We start from the raw sequence: 13,859 nt of genomic DNA on the forward strand, positions 1-13,859 counted from the left end.
GTCCGCGACAGCTCTAGCACCAGACTCTTGCTCCTCACCAGCATCTCGCTCTCTGGCTCTGCACAATCTCTCAGGCTCCTGAGTGCCCATCTTTGTATTTACTTTCTTTCATTTGTTTTTTTTTTTTAATTTGGCCTGTGGGGCAGAGAAATAAGCTAATCACATCCCTCTGTTAAAGCACACTCATCGATCGTGAAAAGGCCCTCTTTTAATTTATGTATTGCTTTTCTCTCCCACTCCCTCACTTTTATGTGTGTCCTTATACGCAATGTTTTGTGTGTTGTTTTTAATTTACATCAATCGTGTCATGCTGTAGACTTTTTTCTTTGTTTCCCCCGAGCGCTCTGATTTTTAAGGTCTGTCCACGTCGCTGTGTATGCATGAGGTCTGATGGCCTCCTGACATTCTGTCGTGTCCCCACCATGGTTACCGCGCCTGACATCCAGACCTCCCACTGCCACAAGCAGCGCTCCAGTGCATATTCCCGGGCACATGTCCTCTTTGGTCCTGTGTGGAAATTCCTCTGGAATACATGTCCGGGAGTGAGGTTGCAGAGTCCTGGGGTGTGCATGTTCTTACTTGGACCAAATCCTGCAGTGCAGCTTTCCAGACCAGGCCACCCATCTGTCCGCTCACCGGCAGGATAGGAAGGTTCCTTCTGCTCCTACATCTCCGCCAGTTTTTGTGCTTATCATTATTCCTCTTATCCCATTCTTTTTCTGAGTTCAATGTTCTTATTCCTGAAAAGCCTGTGTCCTTGGGAAGTTCTTTCAGCAGAGGTCTACAGGTGCCTAATTCTTAATCTTTGAGAATATCTTTATTTTTGCCCACACTCTTCATGATAGGGGTATAGTTTCTTGTTGTTGCTTAGACAGATTACCACCAACAGTGGCGTGAAATAACACAGATTTTATTAATCAAAGTGTCATCAGGGCTGTGTTCCTTCTCAGTTGTGCTTCCTTGCCTTTTCCAGTCATTCCTGCAGATTCCCTCTTGCCACGTAAAGTAATATATTCACAGGTTTCCAGGATTCAGGTGTGGACATCTTTGGGGGCCATTACTCAGCCTACTGTAGTAGGCTAGGTATTGGATTTTCGGGTGACAGTTTTATTTGGTGATGTTCAACAGATTGTATTGAGACTGATGCTGTGTCAGACACTGTTCAGTGTGTTGAATACAGTAGTGAAACAAACCTACCCCCCTGCCCCAGAGCCTGTGTCATCTCTCCCCACCTGACAGCTTTAAGATTCTCTCTTTATCCTTTCCCCTCGCCCTACATTTGCACCGCAGTGTTTCTAGATACACCGTGTTTTCATCCTCTTCTTCCAGTTAGCACCAGCTGCATAACAAACCTCCCCAAACATGGAGACCTAAAACAACAATCATTTACTGATAACTGCATCCTCCTGGGGATGACTGGGCTCCAGTGGACAGTTCTCTCTCTTGGGCTCAGATGTGGTCGCAGTCAGATGGTGGCTGGAGCCAGAGTCGTCTTGAAGGGTTCCTTACTCGTTTGTCTGGTGGGTGAGGCTAGCTGCTGTCTGGACCTTAGCAGGGACTGTTGGTCAGAGCGCCCACAAGCATCCTCTCCGTGTGGCCTGTGCTTCCTCACGACAGAGTCGTCAGCGTGTAAGGGCCAGCATCTCAAGAGAGAGCTAGGCAAAGTTGTTTCGCCTTTTCTAACCTAGCCTTGGAAGTTATGTGGTAGCACTTTCACTACACTCTGTTCATCAGATGCAATCTCTCAGGCCAGGCATGTGCAACGAGAGGGGAACTAGAGTCCAGTGATGGAGGGACTATCAAAGCATTTGCAGACACAACTAAAAACTGCCACAACTACTTAGCACCTGACATGATACTTAAGTCTCGGGACTTATGTTGGTCTCTACATCTGGAAAACTCACCTGTTTTCTTTTCAAATAGTGTTTCTCTGTCATTATCTGTGTTCCTGTCCTCTGGAACTCCTTTAAAAGTGTGTTGAAGCCTCGCAGTGACACTTGCATATTTTGTCCTTCTTTAGCTGCCCATGCTGTGTTCTGAATTCTCTGTACTGTGCTCCTGTTCACTACTTCTCTTTCCAATTTTATCCAGTCTAAAGCTTAACCTGCACATTGATTTTATTTCATTGACTACGTTTTCCGTGGGCTTTATTTTTCATCTACCTATTCTTGTTTGATATCTGCCTATTTTTGTTTCGTAATTTATTGTGTACAGAAATTACTCCTTTTATCTCTTTAAGGGCCCTAAACATACTTGTGATTGTGATGTGGTTTACTGGTTGCTTTATTCTGATTTCTCCTCCAGTGGATTCATCTCCTGATTTAGCCTGCAGGCTCTCCTGTCTCATCCTCCTCTCCCTGCAATCATCCTTCCATGTCAAGCAGCTCCATGGTCCTGGGCTCCCAGTCATGGGAGGCTTAAGTCTCTTCCTGTTCTCTAATGATATTGGGTGGTTTTTCAGTTAGGTTTCTGGGGCAGTGAGTGGCCTGGCAAAATCCAGACCAGTTTTCACTGTGAATTTGTAAGATTGGGGTCCCACACTAGGGAGCTAGGATAAACTTGGACTCCACACCCAAATGCATCACAGGTCTGAGATGTTGGTTTCTTAGGCTTGACCCGTCTGCACAGCCCAGGGGCTCCTTTCCGGCTTCCGGGGCAGCGCACTGAGTCCGCTTCTCACAGATGGGTCGGGCAGGAAGGCTCCCAGCTTGATGCTGGAGGATCAGCTCAAAAAGCCTGACCTGCAGGGGCCCCTGTCCCTCTCCCCCACCCCCACCCTGGCGTGCACACTCCACGCCCTGCTCTCGATCCCATGGCTTCCTCCTAACCTCTCTAACCTTATTTTTCACTTCATTTCTGGCACCTGGAGATTTTACTGTCTTTCTTTGAACCTTGGCAATGAATTTCTTTCTCGTTGTTCCTTTTTATGCAGCATTTCTATGCATTTTTCATAGGAGGACTGTTTACTTTAGCTGAGGCTGTCATATGCTGGAAATTTCCATTTGTTCTGTATATAGACAGTTACCCCTCCTGTTTTCAGCCCTACTTCTCATTCTTTCGTAGTACCTGCCGAGGCTGCGTCTATACCCTGCCAACCTTCTTCTGGGTAGATTGGCCACCTCCCCTTGTATAGTTTATAGAATTTGGCTTTTTCCATTTTGTTTCTTTCATCAGTACTCTTCCTTCCACTCTGCTTTTAAGGAATGCGCCCAAATCCTCTGTCTGCTAATGCCCCAAGCACATTCTTTTCACTGTTATGGTTTTGATTCTTTTTTTATTCTTTATTACCATTTTCATGAGATCTCTGGGGTTTGAAGAAAATAATGCCTTGAGTCAGTCTGCTGTCTAGAATGAAAAAGCCCAGCTGACTTCTCAGTGCTGCTGTGTAAGCCTCTCTCTTTCTCTCTCTCTCTCTCTCATTTCTGACAGCTACTATTCCCTCCTTCTCTCCTAGCAGAGGACCTTAACTCTTGTCTCTAACAGAGACAAAAACCATCAGATGGGAGCCTCCTGTTTCCCATCCTCATTCTCCAGTCTGCAAACACACCTTTCTTATTATCTATCCTCACCTCTTCTTTCTCTCTTAGAGCAAAAGCCGCCCTTTCCTACTGTCCTCAGTTGAGCCTTCGGTCCAACCAGCTACGTAGAGTCTCTCCTCCCCCCCACATGGCTGCACCTTTTCCCTTGGCAACTTTATCGACATGTAGAAGTCCAGTTCTGATCTCCTTCCCTCAGATTATATTTCTAATTGTTGACTGAATATCCTTCTTCACACATCTGATGGTTTCCTCAAATTCAATATATCCAAAGTTAGCATCTTTGTTTATCTCTGAGAAATCAGCTGCTTATGTTTTCCCCATTTTGCTGAGTAGTACCATGATCCGCTAAGTCATTCCAGCCACAAGTTTGGGTATCTTGTCCCTTTCTTGAATCGTTCTAGAACTGCATTGACCAATACAGTAGCTACTAGCCATGCAAAACTATGTAAATTTGAATTTCAATTAATTAAAATACAGTACAATTAAAAATAAAGTTCCTTAGGTATACTAGGCACATTGCATGTGGCTTGTGGCTACCGTTGTGGACGGTAGGGCTATAGAACATTCCCGTTGTTACAGGAAGTTCTGTTGGACGATGCTGGCCTAGGGAGTATTAGCCGTCTTTGCTACCACTTCACTGATGGTGTTTGAGCCCTCATCATTTCTCACGTGCAGCTTTGACTCACTTCCTTTCTCTTCCTCACTCCAGTTCATTCTCTTCTCTAATAAAATGATTTTATGAGGCCCTTTTCGCTCTTTGGGAAGTCACTGAACTCTAAGTGAGAGAAGCAGGGTTCTGGCATTTTACTGTCATTTCCTTCCTTGAACCTTCAGAGCCCCCCATGCCTTTTCCTCTTTTTATTTGCTTGTTAAACAGCTACCCAACCTTCCAGATTGCATGCCGGCGTTTCCTACTCTGGGAAGGCAGAATAATGCTTCTTTCACAACGCTGACACTCCTTGTTGGTGTCCCTTCTCAGAGCATGTTTCACGAGATGTCTGGCTAGGCAGACATCTGAGCCTAGGACTCTGAGCCACTGAAAGACGAGAATCTCACCTTCATACTCTGCAGTTTTCAAATGTACGTAACAGACAAACTTCTCTTCTGGGCCTCTAGATGGGGCCTGGCTACATACTCACTTTAGGAGAAATGAGGAAATGGCCACTGAAGTCATGTTCTGTGTTCTGCTGTTGAAGAAGTCCAATTGGGAAAGGCTTTATGGGTGATGAATTTCTTTCCCACAATATCGATTCCTACTCAGGGTTCCTGTGATTCCCAGCTACCCCCTGACTCCCAACCACATATCTGGTTGAGAGAAAGATATTTTCTTTAATAACATATCTTCAGTGAAAGATGGGTATATTAGTTAATTCCCTCAAACTTAGTGACATAAAACAACAAAAACATATTCTCTCACCGTTCTGAAGTCTACAAAATCAGGGTGTTGTCAGGGCTGCACTTCCTCCAAGGGCTCTAGAGAGAATCCTTTCTCGCCTCTTCCAGCTTCTGGTAGCTCCTTGACTTGTGGCCAGTCCCTGCCTCCGGCTTCACGTGGCCGTCTCTGTGTGTCTGTGTCTCAAATCTCCTTCTCTTTTTTCTTACAAGAACACCAGTCATTAGATTTAGGACCCACCCTAAATCCAGGATGATTTCATCTTGAGATCCTTAGTTTAATTACATCTACAAAGACTGTATTTCAAAATAAGGTCCCATTCACAGGTACTGGGGGTTTAGAACTTGGATATATCTTTTGAGGGGGACACAATTCCACTTACTACAATGGGTAAGAGTAAAAGTGAGGACTCTAACAGCAGTCTCTCTCCCCTCTCCTAAGCCTTACCTAAGCTGAATCAGCAGATTGCTTATAGCCTTCATTTCTGTGCATTTATTCTTTTAAATTAAGACCCCACCTCCCAAGCCAGAAGAGAGAGGCTTTTTAACTCAACCAGCTGTCTCTCTTTCTTTCCATGACAGACTCACTCCACCCCCTTCAGCTGGATTATTTTCACTGCCTAACCATGATCATTAATTAATAAAGCGTAGACCAAAATAAACATGATTACCATCCTTTAGTTTTCAAAGACATTCTCCGCGTCCAGAGCTTTTAATATGAGAATGGGTATTTAGATTTAGAAATCATTTTAAGCTTGTGCTCATGCACAAGCACACCATGGAAAATGACTAGAAGCTATTGTCTCTGTAGAGTAAGAAAGAACATAGGTACTTTTTCTGGCTTCATTTTTCAGTGTCATCTAAATTTTCTACAGTGGACATGTTTGACTTTAGTGATTAGAAGAAGAAACTTTTTTTTATAACATGGGTAGTTTTAATGACACTTTTATAAAATGCCCAGGGCCATTTTTGCTTTTTTAAAAGAGAGATGAGTGGGCCAGTTGAGATTCTAGGAAGCCCAGACCACTGATTCTTTTGGGAATGATTCAGACACTTTTTAGATTTGGGAGTGGTGTTAGCATTGTTGATTATTCAGGACCTCGTCAGACTTTCACAGTGGTAGAACTTGAAATCCATGGTCTCTACCAGCGTGGTTTCCTCAGTGCCAGGAAGCTGGCCTGATGGAAAAATGGGTCCTGTCCCTCTGCCATGGGGCACAGAGAGGCACAGTTTATCTGGACCATTCCAGAATGAGCCCTGTAATCTCTCACCAGCAATACCACTTGACTTCGACAGGCATGTGTTTTTCTAGTCTTTAAACTATTTTGAGGGCAGCTCTGTGTCTGGCCCTTTATGAGGACGACACACATTTCTGTTAACCCACAGTTACTGGAGGCCGCAGCAGAGCCAGCTATTAGGCACTTTTGAGCTGTTTCACCATTGAATGCAGTTCTCTCCGAGGGAATTTTCCTATTTTGGCTTCTAACATGCTGATGAATTATTGAAATTTCAATTACTTTTGGTTCCCAATTTAGCAGGGTGGAGACATGCAAGATATTGAATACGAAAAGCTCTCCAGTCGCTTTTAGAGAAGAGTTTGCCTGGAAGGGTTTTGGCGTCAGGGCTGGCAGGGGTGCAGCCCTGCTCCTTCTGTGTCGGGGACTAAAGTACCATGTGGCCTTGGCAGTCCCTTAGGTCACTGCTGCTCAAGGTGCGAGCCTCTAACCGGTACCTGGCATCTGCATCTCCTGGGAGCTTGTTAGATACGCAGACTCCTAGGCTTGGTCTCCACCTACTAATCAGAATCCCTGAGAGTGGCACCCTGGGCTCTGTGTTCTAACAAGCCCTCTGGGACATTCTGGTACACTGACAAGTTGGGGAAACCCTGCCTTAGATGTCCTGGTGCTAATTTTTCCCAGTGGGGTCTGGTGCCCATTTGTAAGGGCCCTTGGATGCTGCAGTCAGTGTGCCCTTTAAGATAGACCCTGTACGTAATGATAAAACTGTGACCAAGGTCATCAGAGAGACCAATTTCTAACAATCATCTTCACTTGCTTGGAACACTTCTCTCTTTGGAAGTCCGTGAGCCGTAAGCATAGAGAAGCAGGATTTGGATATTTAAATTCTGTGCAGGTAAATGTGTGTTCTAAATGTAATTGAAAGGGCCCTGTGTTTCTCTGTACCGAAGGGCTATTTAGATATTCCTTCCCACTGTCCCCAGGATAACCTCATCTCGAAGTCGCTTGGGGAGAAGCCGTAGGTACCATCTCTGCCTCATCACCTTAGCCTCACCTCCTTCCCAGGGCAGGTCTCTCTCCTACACTGTGCGCACTGAATAACTTGCAGTCCTTCAGACACGGTGTGTCATCCAAGCTACTCTGCCCACCCCACCACCAAAGCCAGCCCCTTACTCATCTCATCCCTTAAGCCCTGTTCACCTGTGAGGCTCTACTCAAGGATGGCTCCCTATTGACTTCAGGTGGAGTCACTCTCTTCGCCTTTTCTGCTTCCTGCCAACTCTGGATAGATCTTGATAGCACGCGCCTGCGCTTGTGTTGAAATTGTCTCTCTCCGCTGAGCTCCGAGGTCCACGCAAGTACAGATTTCATCCTGGGTTCTGTCCCTTGTGCCCATGTGTGTCAGGCACACGAGGCTGAATGAATAAACATCCCTCAAAGATGGTCATTCTACTTCTGCTGGAAGCTTCCAGTGCCTTAGGAAACATGTTCCCTTCGTACTTTTGAAGAACAGATACTTGGCCAGCATGTGGCGGACTAGTTAAGAACAACTGCATTTTATGTGGACTCAACCAGCTTAGCTTTTCAGGGAAGCCGCTTTCTTTTTTTTTTGTTTTGTTCTGTTTTTTTGCGGTACGCGGGCCTCTCACCATTGTGGCCTCTCCCGTTGCGGAGCACAGGCTCCGGACGCGCAGGCTCAGCGGCCACGGCTCACGGGCCCAGCCTCTCCGCGGCATGTGGGATCTTCCCGGACCGGGGCACGAACCCGTGTCCCCTGCATCAGCAGGCGGACTCTCAACCACTGCACCACCAGGGAAGCCCAAGCCGCTTTCTTAACGTAAATGAAAGCTCTGCCCTCCCCTCTGCCAATCTGGCTGTTCTGCTCTTTGGCCGGGGAACCCACCCGCTGTATCTGAAGGTGTTCTTTTTTTCAGGTTCGAGAGCTTCAAACTAGACTGCAGAGCGTGCAGGCCACAGGGCCCTCCAGCCCTGGCCGCCTCACTTCCACCAGTCGCCCTGTTAACCCCAGCACCGGGGAGCTGAGCACTAGTGGCAGCAGCAATGACGTCCCCATCGCCAAGGTGAGCTCCCGGCAGCGGCAGGGGCACCTCCTGTTGTCTGGCTTCCCCAGCCTGCATGGGGCAGGGCCGCCGTGCAGGCACACAGTTAGCTCAGCGGGCCTCCTGTGCTGGAGCTGCAGGCCCAGATAACCCACTAATGTTTTAGGCCTCTCTTGGCTGCAGGCTGGACACCAGCTCTCAGTAGTCAGCCAGCTGGGGCGTGTCACAGCTGCCTGGCCATCGTGGAGAGTGAGATGTTTTGTCAGGCTCTGCAGTGCGAAGGGGTGGGTGGAGAGCTGCTCTCGAGGATCAAGGTTCAGCCCAGGAGGGGACCCTGAGTAATGAACCAATGATCTCCCCGCTCACAGGACCCACAGCCCTGCCAGCAGAAAAATAGATGGTGACGGGCAGGCCCTGGCAGCTGTGAGAAGTAGCCCCTTCGTTCTCAGCCACAGCCCCCCTGCCCCGCGCCTAAGTTGAGTCTACCCCAGAGAGACTGTTCGCATGATACATGTCCTCTCCCCGGTAGCCCTACCAGTCTCCGCAAGAAGGTTGGTTCTCAACCATCAAGTTTATTAAGTCAAGTCAAACCAGTGTTTCTCAACCAGAAGTGATTTTTGTCCAGAAGGGATATTTGGCAATGTCTGGACACCTTTTTCATGGTCACAGCTGGAGTGTTACTGGCGTCTTATGGCTAGAAGCCACGGATGCGGCTAAACACCCCACAATGCACAGAACAGTCCCTACAGCGAAGAATATCCAACCCCAAATGTCAAAAGTGCTAAGGTTGAAAAACCTTGAGTTAAGCAGAAAAACTGGACAAGTGAGTCGTTTTTAAGACTCGATGAATCAGTTTAGTGGCCACAGTTAAAGAGTAGCCCTGTATAAACGAGTCTCAACAGTTTATATGGGGAGTTACGTGTTGTTTTTGAAAACTTCTTGTTTTGTTTTTTAAGATTGCTGAGAGAGTGAAGCTGTCAAAGACCAGGTCCGAATCTTCATCGTCTGATCGGCCAGTCCTGGGCTCAGAAATCAGCAGCATAGGGGTGAGTGTTCATGAGAAGCAAGGCAACAAAGTACCCAGTAAAGCTACACAGTGGTTTATCCATGATAGAAGAACTTCCAGAGTTCACCCCCAGTAAACCAGTTAATTATAATAAGAAATCATACCTGATGTCCTTCCCAAGGATCCGATAAAAATGTATAGTGGTTTGCACGTGGTGAATCACTTCTTCAGCTTTAAGGGAGATTTTTTTTTTTTTCTCTAGCTGAAACCATTCAGAAAGAAATGATTTAGGTCTGGTTATTGATTTAGGTCTGGTTACTGGCAATGTAGATGAAAGTCTTAAAGTGTCTGCTTTATATCACCCTGCTTCCCCAGAGATGGAGTGAGTCAGGAAGCTCTAAGGGAACTTTACCTTTTGCACATCCCTCTTGAAAGGGAAGGTGCTCTCCAGTGAGGAGGATTGCTGCCTTTGAAGTGTGGCCAGTGCTGTGACAGACCCAAACCTTCCAGCTCAGTACTGGAGTTTGCATTTGTAGAGCCCTGAACCCCGTGGGGCTGTAAGCTGATAAATGGTGAAAAGGGAATTTCAGTTCCCAGGGGATGTCTTTTAGAATTCTGGGGTCAGGCTGGGAAATCCAGCTATTTGATCCTCAGGGGTGGGGAAAACCTGAACAGCATTCTTAAGGCCCTATTTTAGACTTTCGTGCTGGGCAGAAATTGCATGCACCCAGATTCCATGCCAAAGCCAAACTATGAACATAAAGGAGTGGGACGCTCCCCTTAACTACAACAGCCGGAGAGAAGTCTGGGGGTGGCAGGGGGTTTCGGAAGGGAGAAGGATGTCCAGCCTCTGTTTAATATCCAAAATTTTAGGTCTCTAAACACTCATGATCCCACATGCCTGCTGCCCAGGATGCAGCTTAGAAGATGCCGCTGCATTTTGACACTGTCTTATGTACTGTTTCACAGTAGTTAACTTTTTATACTAGGATTATATTATACAAACTGAGAAGGATCGGGCTAGCTATCTCCTGGTGCCTGATTCTCAAGGAACATCGGCTTTAAATTGTTTTGCATGCAAAGCATGCCTGGGGACCAGCGTCCCTGAAGTGACACTGTCCAGAGGGGGATTAATGCTCACTTGTACAGGTATCCAGCAGTGTGGCGGAGCACCTGGCCCACTCTCTTCAGGACTGCTCCAACATCCAAGAGATCTTCCAGACACTCTACTCCCATGGATCTGCCATCTCGGAAAGCAAAATTAGAGAGTTTGAGGTGGAAACGGAACGGTTGAATAGGTAAGGAGAAATTCTGCGTATTTGGATGGTGGCACTGGGGGCAACTCCTTTCCCTTCCCAAAGATCAACTCAGGTTGGCTTATGTGTTGTGACATAGAGTGATGCTGTCAGGCTGGTGGGTGGGGAGTTTCCACCATCCTGTTCATCACAGGGGGGCTGGCTTCACGGGCATTGTGTGACCTGTCATCAAATGCACAGGGCCTCGTGCTTAAAAGGACCCCACACTTGCTTTACTGCTCTGCTGTCACTGTTTTAAATTCTTAATAATTTATGAACCAGGGGCCCCGCCTTTTCATTTTGCACTGGTCCTAGCAAATTAAGGAGCAAGTCCCAGGAGCAGTCCATATGGAATGACAAGTAGGTCAGGATGGCAAGATGGCTCCCAAGCATGCAGCCTGAGCTGCTGAGAATCACAGAGAGCAGCTCTGGGATGTGGACTCAGCACCCAGGGGTGCCTGGAGCCAGCAGAAGCAATCTGATGAAGGCGTTCCTGCGATGGAGCAGGCATGCTGGTCTAATCCTCCCTGCTGGAACTAAGGGTTGCCTAATTTTATTTATGCTTTTTGCAAATGTGCACATCCCCCCATCCCTACATCCTAGCCTACTTAGTTCTGATTATCTAAGTAGGTCTAACTATCCTGCTTAGAGTAATTCAACTGTGTGTACCCAGTTTTATGGGTTCTTCCTAAATCTTATGCCAGAGGTGGTTTGAGTTTGTCCTCCTGCCTCTTGGCAAAGACTGGCTTGTGTGTTGTCCCAGCAATGAAAGAGAGCTGCTAAAAAAGCAAAAGAGAAGGACCAGGGGCAAGCCATGGCAACTACTCAGAACTGGCTCTGCGGTGGCAGAATGGACTAGCGATGGCATCCAAGTGTGCTGTGGCTGCCCTGACCTAGCAATCTTCAGTGGGAGAGCATAGTCAGAATTGGAAAGGTTTACGAACTAACCAGTAAGAAATGTGGATGCCATTCCCCTGGTGTATGGCAAACCTGAATAAATTGAATTATCCTCGTTAGTCCTCCCTGATTTGAAGCTGTTTAATATAGCACTTGAGAACCAAGGAAATATAGCTATCTAGGTCATTTTAAATCTTGAAATTAAATGGTTTCCTTATGAAATCCAAAATACTTAAGAGTGACAATCCTGATGATTGCCTTGTAGCAGTAAAGAAGCAGCCCTCTCAGTATCACAGGCAGAGGAGTGCTTAAAAATTGAATCAGATATGCCCTTTGCAGTTTAATGAAGTCAGATGCCTTCAGGGGCCCTCTGTGTAGTGAGGATCTCCTCTCTACAGATCCTGGGATTTAACAAGCCTGCTTTGTCGTTGAATTGGAGGGGAGGTTCCTTTCTCTTCAATTATGTGCACCTAGGAGAGACCAAAGAAGGGGGAACTGTTTGGTGCTTGTAGCTCACGTTTATCATGGAGTTTAACAGCTTACAAAAGGCTCCTGCTGACCACCTCTTAACCCTCAATTTGGGAGGGCAGAATAGTCCCATTTCGCAAATGAGAAAACAAAGGCTTTGACTTTGAATGACTTGCCTCAAGTCCAGAGCTGTTAAATAATAGCCCAACTGATCGACCCCTGCCCCTCTACCTCACCTCCGTTGTTTTCTGTATTATCACAGTTACGGCTAGAACATGGGAATTCTTGTAAATAATCTACCAGTATGTTCTGGTGTCTGTTATTTAACTACCTATCTCAGAGTTGGAGTCCTATTACCCTCCAAAAATATTACAGCCTTTAACTTGTGTTTGTGTGTGGCGGGGGGCGGGGGGGGGGCGGGGGGCGTGTCACGTCTACTCAAAAGTGTATTTTCTCATTTAACAAATCCGTGTTAAGCACTTACTATATGCTGGACTATTTGGATGCAAAAGAAAGTAAAACAGACAAGATCCCTGCTTTCATGGAGCTATATCCTGTTAAGGGAGCTACACAGAAAGCAGACAAATAAATAAGAGCATAAGAAAGCTCCACATAAATAGGACACTGTGACAGAATAACAGGAAGGCTTGATTTTAGTAGGCAGCCAGGGAAGGCATCTCTGAAGGGGGGACATGTCAACTGAGGTTTTCCGGGGAAAAAGGAACAGCCATATGACAAACTAGGAAGAGACTTATGGGCCAACTTTACCAACTTCAAGGCTGGGAAGTGGTTGGCATGAAGTTAGAATTGCCCAAATGCCAATGGAACTGAAATAGAATGAGTGAAAAGAGGAGTTCCATGAGATAAAGTGGCAGAATAGGCAGGGCTGGGTGGGATACAGATTTTGAGGCCATGGACAAAGTTTACTCTTTAAGTGTCATTGGAAGTTGTTAAAGGGTTTTACGTAGGGGAAGAACAGATCTGATTTAAATTTTGAAAGTTCACTCAGGTGTAAAGAATGGAAGGAGGTGGGCAGGCGTGGAAGCTGAGCCAGTTTTGCAGTGGACCAGCGTGGCCCAGGTGGTGGTGATGTGAAGGGGTCAGTATATGTTTGGTGGTAAAAACCCACAGATGTAAGAAAAAGCGATGGTCTCAAAGGAGAGTCTCAGGTGTCTTACTGGTGGTGTTGGGTACACGGTGGTGGCATTTACTGAGATGGAGAAGATGGAGGAAGATAAGGTTTGAGGAAAATCGAGAGTCCCCTTTGGGAATGTTAAATTGGAGGTGTCCGTATGAAACCCTGGATATGTGAGACTGGCACTCCGGAGAGAGGTCTGGACTGAAGAAATCTGGGAGGCATGGGAATATAAGTGCCTGTTAAAGTTGTGGTACTGGGTAAAATCACCCCCAGGGGGAGAGTGTTGATAGAAGAAGGGGCCCAGGATGGAGTCCCGAGGGAACATCAACCCTCACAGATTTTATAGAGAAGAGGGAGTCGGCAAAGGAGACGGAAGAGATGACCTTTCGGATAGGAAGAAAACCAGTAGACGCCTCTCATGACCCAAGTAAAGGAGAACGTTTCAAGAAGGAAGCCATACCCGATTACAGGGGTGCTGCCTGAGAAGGCCTCTAAGATAGAATTGACCACATGGAGGTCTGTGAGCTGAGTAAACAGTTTCAGCTAATTAGTAGGGACTGAATGTAACTGGAGCAAGTTGAGAAGTAAACGAGAGAGTGGGGACTGTTTGAAGAAGTCTGAATGTGAACAAGGACAGAAAACTGTGTCCTTGTAACACCTTATGTTGAACTGACCTTGTTGTTGCCAAAGCCACACAGCGGTCTTAGCTATACACTCACCGGACATGTCCTGCGTTGGCGAGTGGCTCCACAATCTGCTCTAAGATATGTGCCCCTAAGATTTATCCTCAAGGCAAATGACTTCCAAGCCCCTTAACATTTTGTGT

The 13,859-nt window shown here is 46.6% G+C and overlaps 1 protein-coding gene across 5 annotated transcripts in view; it reads left to right on the plus strand.

Moving 5' to 3' along the window:
- Positions 1 to 13,859, plus strand: part of MCC (MCC regulator of WNT signaling pathway) — a 296,048-nt gene that overhangs the window by 223,510 nt on the left and 58,679 nt on the right. For all 5 annotated transcript variants that reach the window (XR_008618101.1, XR_008618100.1, XR_008618099.1 and 2 more), the window contains exons 7-9: positions 8,104 to 8,250; positions 9,186 to 9,275; positions 10,385 to 10,533. Coding sequence is in view for 1 of the 5 variants with exons in the window: in XM_024120283.3 (XP_023976051.1) it covers positions 8,104 to 8,250; positions 9,186 to 9,275; positions 10,385 to 10,533 (386 nt within the window). In the remaining 4 variants the exon portion in view is untranslated. The remainder of the gene's footprint in view (positions 1 to 8,103; positions 8,251 to 9,185; positions 9,276 to 10,384; positions 10,534 to 13,859) is intronic.

The sequence above is a fragment of the Physeter macrocephalus genome, chromosome 8 (assembly GCF_002837175.3).
Source record: "Physeter macrocephalus isolate SW-GA chromosome 8, ASM283717v5, whole genome shotgun sequence".
Lineage (NCBI taxonomy): Eukaryota > Metazoa > Chordata > Mammalia > Artiodactyla > Physeteridae > Physeter > Physeter macrocephalus.